Consider the following 7514-nt stretch of genomic DNA (forward strand, 5'->3'; position numbering starts at 1 on the left):
GTGTGATCTGTATGTATAAATAATATAATAAAATCTTAATGTTTATGCTGTTATAAAAGCTAAAGATTAAAATGGAAGTGAATTTATAAGAAAGTTTGACATAGGATGAAAAGTGGTGGAGACAGCTTATTAACTGAGAGGCCTAATTCTTACAATGTTCTAAAAGCTATTTCCCCTAAAAACATACCCTAAGCATAACAATACCATGGGAACAACTGGCTGTGTGTGCATGCTGGCCTCAGTCCACACCTCTAGAAGGTCTTGCACACCCACAGAAGCAAGCCTTCTTCCGCCTTCCGCTCCGTCTTCCGCCGCTGTAGATGAAGTCCCTCAAGTGGACGACTCCCATTCGATTTTTTCCTTTGCTCTTCCTTTCGTCTTCCAATTTCAGCAATACATACTCGATGCTCTGCACCTCGAACTGCAACCTCCCGATCTTTTCAGACCCTTTTTGTGCCTGCTCTCGCACTTTCTTCAAGTCGCGATCTCTGGGCTCTTCCAACTCGGTTGAGGTTGTCCCGTCGAAAGATGAAGAGCAACACCCCTTAACATCCTTTACCAGTTCACCATTGGCATTCAACAACTCCGTGATTGCATCCTCCACCTCTTGTAATTGCTCTTTGACTTGTCCGTACTCTAACTCGAAATCCTTCTTCCTCTTCTTGATCTCCATTCTCTTTTTCAGCTGTTTCACAGTAGTTTGGAGGGTCGTCAATTTATGAGCATCGGAATCGAGTCGGTCTAAGAACCTCCTGCTTTTGGCTCTTTTCTTAGGCTCTCTGTTGCTGGTGGAAATCTCCAGCTTATCGATGCTCAGCTCCTTCTCCACCAGTGCTCCCAAAGAACAATCGGTTTTTGACTCTACATCGTTCAACTGATGAGAAGCAATGATCTCCCCAGGCACGATCGCCTGTTCTTGCATGTCATTGAGTTTCAAATCGACATCACATTCATGCTCTGCAGATTCCCATAGCTCGAGCGTTTGATCATCAGCTGTGCAGGTCTCTCTCTTGCTCTTGCTCCTGTATAATGAAGAATCGGAGACTTGATCAAGGGGAATATCTTTCAACAATATCCCATTTCTCGTTTCGGGAATTTTGGGTTTCTTTGACTTGAGATTCCGAGCAAGCTCATCACCAACTTGCATGCCTTTCTTCGTTTCTTGATTTGGAGGCTCAATGCCGTAAGACGGAGCTTTGATTTCATGTCTGTTCCTATTACTTTCTTGCTTCACAAGTCTGTTCATCTCTTCCACCACTGCCTTTTCAACTGCTTTAAGCCTAGTGTGCATCTCCTGCAAGTCTGAAATCTCGGCCGTCAGAAAAGCACTGTATCCTTCGAGTTTCTCGGAGCTCATTTCATGAAGTTCATCTGCCATTTCAACATCCTGGTGGAACATAAGCATGTACAAATGCAATTAGAAAGGTGGAATATAAGCATGTACCAATGCAAATATCGAACTCGGATTTGAGATACCTTATCTTCATCATCGATCGGAACACAAAGCTTTGGCTTAATAAGGGCATTATGCTCGAAGGATGTTGTACCGTCTCTCAATGAAGCTATAACGGGACTATAAGCAGGCATCTGAACCTTCAACCCCCAGATTTCACTTTCCAAGAACTCAACCCTTTTCTTCATCTGTCCTATTTGTGCACTCTTTGCAGCGTTTTCTTCTTCAAGAGTCCCGCAAACTTCAGTAAGCTCATGTACTTTGTTTTCAAGCAGAACGTCACTGATGGCAGAAGCTTGGAAATCGAAGTAAAATGATGCAGCCTCAGCCTCCCACAGCTCAAACTCACTGCTTCTCTCTTGCAGCTCTAGACTCAGGTTTTCTCCATACATCCTTTGTTCTTCGATTTTATTACGTAATGTAACGACTTCAGAACCCAAATTGTCGTTTTCTTCACGAAGGTGTTCAATCTCCATTTTCTGTTCTTCGCTATCTTCAGACAGTTCACTAATCCGCTTCTCTAACTTTTCTTGAATCTGTTTAGATTCCTCACATTCCCTCTTCAGTTCCTCAAGGGTCCGGTACAGTTCTTCATTTGATTCATGTGCAGCCTGAAGCTTTTCATCCGCTTCCGAAAGCTCAATGGTCTTCCCTCTAAGCAAATCATTACCGATAACAGTTCGATGGTTTAATTCGTCGTTTAAATCTTTGACAGCATATAGCTCCTTGTGCAACTTTTCGATGGTTTCTTTCAATTCCGAAATTCCAGCTTCTTTCTTCTCCAACTTCTCCTCCAATTTCGCAATTTCGACTGCTTTCTCAGCACCAAAGGTCTCGAAAACGAGAGAGAGACTATTAAGGGCTACTGCTTCTTGTAGGGCAATACTATTCTCGTCTTCTAGAATACGCATATCCTCTTTGAGGTGCGAAAATTTCTTGAGCAAAAACCTGTTTTCTTCGAGCTGCTTGGAATTCTCCTCTTCTAATAGTAAGCAAGTTCCGTACATACTCTCGAGCTCTCCACGTTGACTCTCAAGTTCGGCATTTAATATTTCTTTCTCCATCGTTCCATCACGCACTTCCAACATCAACTGCTGGTTCATCTCTAGAAGCTCCTTCTTGTCTTTCTGCAGCATTGCATTCTGCTTCTCTGCAATCTCAAACTTATACTCAAGGGCTCGGTTCTCCGACACAAGTTCACTTCCCTCGAATTTAAGTTGCCCGATTAAAGTTAACAGAACTGAGTTCTCAACTACCAGCCGTTGCTTCTCCTCCTGGTTTCTCAATACTGAACTCTTTAGGTCTTCAACATTATCCAGAATGCATGAAAATGGAACATGATTGGATTCAGTCATATCTCGTTGTCTGTTAGCAGGATCAAACTGAAGAGCCCTGAAAACTAGATAAATCCCGGATCTTAGTTTTTCGATTTCATCCAACAGGAATTCACCTTCTATCTGCTGCTCCAGATTTTCACTCTCCAACTCCCTGATTAGTTTATCCGACAATTTGGATGCCTCCACATGCTTCTGACATTCGATCAACAGAGACAAGTTTTTTTCCTCGAGATCTTTTACGATTTTTTGGAAGATGAAGATCTCAACCTGAGCCTTGACAGCTTTACTAATTTCTTCTTCCAACTCTTTCTTTCGGAACATACTTTCTTCATGCAGTAGATGGACATGGTTTTCTAGATCCTTTAGCTGAGATTCACTTGACCGAACATAACCGGCACGCTCTTCTTGTTCGACACCGAGTGAATCCCGTAGTTTCTCCACCTGAGAGAGTGTCGATTCTTTCTCCTTCTCCAGGTCGGAATATTTTTCCTCCAGTTTATCGAATCTGAATTCCAGGATGCATAGCCTCTTTTCAACAGTCTCTAGCTTAAAGATCAGGTTATCTCTTTCACCTGCAAGATTGGATTTCTCATCTTTGAGATACTGGCAGAATTCTTCTAAAGTCTTTGACTTCGATCTCAAGCCTTCGAGCTCGATATTAGCACAAGAAAGGGAGCTTTCCAGCATTGTGTTTTTCTCCAAGAGCTTCTGCATATTCTCAGTCATTTTCTGTAAATGAGAAAGAAGGGTCGATTTCTCAGCATCGAGGGAAGATTTTTCTCCCCGAAGAAATTCACGGGACTTCTGTAATTCCTCGACAAGCTCCTTCGACCCTTCCAATTTTCCATTCATTTCCGACAGTGAACTTCTCAAAACAGCATTCTTCTCCATAAGGTCATCCATGCTTCTCAGTTTCTCATAAAGAACCTCGGTCTTGCCTCTTTGCTTACCGCATTCCTCCTTCAGCTTCGAGTTCTCGTGTCGTAATTCCTTCAACGATGATTCTAGACATTCTGGATTTAAACCTACAGACAGAAGCTTCTGAATTAATGCCTGGTATGCACTACTCAATACCCCAATTTCATCCTTCAATTTGTCGACCTCTTGCTGGAGAATATTACTTCGTTCGATTTGTACCGCAACCTCACTTTCCAGTTCTTCTTTCAGTTCCTTCAAGCCGAAAATTTCATCTTCCAAACTCTTTATTGAAATGGCGGAAGAACTGTTAAATTCATTGAGGCTTCGGTTTTCACCCTGCACTTGCTGAATTTCACCCTCCAATTTTTGGTTGCTTACTTCCAACTCCTCCAACTTTTGAAGCTTATTTAGAAGCTCCAATGTCAAAATCCTCTGCTCCTCCCGAGATTGCGAATTCAACTCTTGTAATGTTTGCAGTGTAGCTTCGACTTGCACAAACCGAAAATGCTCTTCCTGCAGTGATGTCTGAAGTTTCTCCAACTCGTATTGCTTCTTCGACAGTTCTCGATCCTTGATTGCTATTTCCTGCACCAGACTATCGGCCTCTGCTAGTAGAGATTGATTCGATGTCTCCAGCAGAACACGCTGCTCTTCCACACTCCTCAATTTTTCGGCATTGACTAGAATCTCGCTGTTTAATCGTTTTGACTCCTCTTGGGCACAAGAAAGTTCACTCTCCAATCTGGCAATTGTTTCCAAGCACTGCTCATACCGACGAGCCACGGTATCCTTCTCTTCTTTCAGCTTAGCAAGAGCATCTTTTAGAGCTTCAACTTCGGTTTCAGCTCTTTCAATTTGCATGTTGAGCATTTTTGTGTTTTCTTCAACAAGTGAGATTTTATTTTCTAATGAAGATATCATCTCAAGACACTGCTTGTATCGAAGAAGACCAGCAGCCTTTTCAGCCTCTAACTGAGAAAGATCCATCTTAAGATTCCGAGCTTCAGTTTCTGCTTCGGAAGCCCTATCGTTAAGCCCTTTTGCTTCCTCTTGGGATAGGGAAATAGTATTCTCCATGCTGGATATTCTTTCCAAGCACCGACTGTACTGATGAAGACCGGCATCTCTCTCGGCTTCCAATTTATTGAAAGCTTCCTTCAATACTTTGATTTCAATTTCAGCTTTGCTGGCTTGTTCGTCGAGATTCCTGGCATACTTTTGTGCTTCGCTAAGTTCACTGTCCAGGCTCGATGACTTCTTTAAACTCTGCTGGTACTGCAGAGCGACATCTTCCTTTTCAGCTTGAATCTCGGCAAGAGATTTCTTCAAGAATTCTACTTCGGTTTCAGCTTTACCTGCACGTTCAGACTCGGAAATAACTTTATTCTTCAGATTTTGATTCTCAATTGATAACTGAGAAAACCCACTGCGCTCACTTTCCTCGGCTCCATCGCCATTTGCCCCCTTCATTCTTCCTTCGGCGATGTTGGCATTTCGAGGCACTTTCCCGGTCTCGAATATCTCATTCAACTGCTTTAAACCCCTTTTGCTTATTCCGAAGTTCTTTTGCAAGTCATCTGAATCAAAGAATGCATGAATTTGATGTGGCGTTTCTGGCGTGTTAGGCTCGGCCTCGGGGCCTGAAGAGCCTAAGGGTAACTCGTCAGCCAGTACGAAAGGAACCTGGTTGGGGAAGGCTTCAGCCATGGTTTTCTGGGCTTGGCGAAGCTCCCCGGTTGCATGGTTATACCTCTCTGCTAATGCACGGTAAGCCCTATAAAACTCCTCAACCAATTTCATGAGCTCCGGCCGTTTTTTATAGTACATTTCCGCTCTTCTAGCAAAAGAATCTGCATCTTCTTCAATCAGTTTGATCATTGCTTTAACTTTAGAATCCATATCTGTCGAAACAGACTAATTCAAGTTGAGTATATGTGCCAACAGACAACGGTAACAAGCATGAAAACAAAGAAACTCAATCATGCACAAAACAACTCTGATATCGGAATACCGCCTTTTTATCGTACATGACGACCATGCATTGGAAATCCAATCCGGAAAAGCTAATGGAGCAAATAGAGATCTAAGTGACCTTTGAACATTTAACTACGGTATGCCAACCCATATGCTGATCCTTTAACATATAAAGCATGAACATATATATACTAAACCGATGCAGCGACGTACTTAGAAAGAAAATTCATACCTGTAAGATTATCGTAAAGCCATTTAGAATTCTTCGGGCTAATATGGCTGTCCCACCACCAAGAATACAAGCGTCTAGACTCCGAGTGCGACAAAGTCGCCATTATTCCCGCGAAGAACAATAGCACAATCAGTTTCGATTTTGCGGAAGCCTGCTCCTTATACCAGTCGCAAAAGCAAAAAGTAATGGATCCAGGCCAGAATAACACAATCTACTCTATTCGACTATTCCGAAACGAGCATTTAGGGATCTTTATCCCGAATCTCTTGCAACTATACAACCAATATAATCAAGTTAAGCTACTCCGAATGCAATCCGAAATTCAAACGAATACTCGAAAAGCTGTTGATCTATACAGTTTAAGTTACCTACTCGGTCAAGATCACTCCAATGGTAAGCAATGGTGGCTCTCGATTCGAAGTTAACAAGCACTAATACACTGAAAAGAAAAAGGATCATATCAGATCTTCAACTTTATAAACAATCAATTGAACAAATTCTCAAAAGGCAGCATATTTTATACATCACTTATACTTGCAGTGAAAGTGAATCAACAAAAAAGAATCAATGTTAGATAGAAACAAAAAATGAAAGTTGTTTGGACCCAGTGGTCCAAATTTACAAAAGGAATTCATCATATAAATCTACAAGAAAAAGCACATGATCCTGGGTGTTTTTTTTGTTCTTTTTGGAAATAAAATTCATGAGCTTTATATGTAAGAGTGGTCTCGGAAAGGAAGGAGAAAAGGAATCATATGAACAATGGTAGTCACAGAAGGAAACACCATAGTTGCAAATGGAAGAAAATCTGGTATATGAACTCTAATCGCCAAAAGAAAGGGTTTTTTTCAACAGCAAAAAACATAAACTTGAAGTAAATTGCAATCAACAAATCAGAACAAAACTGAAGAAAAAGAGAGAACTTTAAGCAAAAGGGTAAGTAAAAAAACTGCAAAATAACAAGTCTGGTTAAAATTTTGGATTAAAAACATACCAAAATCACACAAAAAAATCTGGGAAAATGGGATTTTTGATGATCAGCTGCTGTGATAGTAAATCTTCAGCCGCATCTATTGCATAGTTACCCCATTGTTGCCTCTTACAAACTCTCTCTAGACTTCAGCTTTCTCTCTCTCTCTCTCAAATGTGCTCTTTGCATTATATTCTTAGATTTGTCATAGAAACAAAGAGAGAAAAGTAAAGATAGAGTAGCAAAGAAAACAAGGTAAGTTATTTATGAATTTTGTTTATATTTTATTTTCCTTGCCTGTAAATTAAGTAATTTGCATTTAAGGAGGAGACTTGCCATTGTTCAACTTGAAGTTAAGAAATGGTACTTTATTGGTCAAATTTGATCCTGTTGATGTGTCTTTCTCTATGGTTTTCCTAATTGGAAATGAAAATTATATGACTATTCTGCCCTTCGCTTAAGACCTCAATCATCTCTGTGTTTCTTGGGTTATGGATTCCTATTGATAATGCTTTTAAACATCTTCGCTTAATGACTTTGAACTTTGAATTCCGCAAATTCCATAATCTTTTTGGAAAACTACGTATTTACTATCTAAACTATCAGTTTTGGTATGTTTTAGTACCTAAA

General features: G+C 40.8%; 1 protein-coding gene across 1 annotated transcript; it reads right to left on the reverse strand.

Moving 5' to 3' along the window:
- Positions 1-220: 220 nt before the first annotated feature.
- On the reverse strand, positions 221-6143 carry LOC120184829 (protein NETWORKED 1A-like). The gene is made up of 3 exons (XM_039189209.1): positions 5915-6143; positions 1477-5609; positions 221-1387 (listed from the first exon to the last, which is right to left on the reverse strand). The coding sequence occupies exons 1-3, from the start codon at positions 6015-6017 to the stop codon at positions 239-241; spliced, it is 5385 nt and encodes a 1794-aa protein (XP_039045140.1). The 5' UTR covers positions 6018-6143; the 3' UTR covers positions 221-238.
- Between the last annotated feature and the right edge of the window lie 1371 nt (positions 6144-7514).

This window comes from Hibiscus syriacus, unplaced genomic scaffold (genome assembly GCF_006381635.1).
Source record: "Hibiscus syriacus cultivar Baekdansim isolate YM2019G1 unplaced genomic scaffold, ASM638163v2 tig00112957_pilon, whole genome shotgun sequence".
NCBI classification, from domain to species: domain Eukaryota; kingdom Viridiplantae; phylum Streptophyta; class Magnoliopsida; order Malvales; family Malvaceae; genus Hibiscus; species Hibiscus syriacus.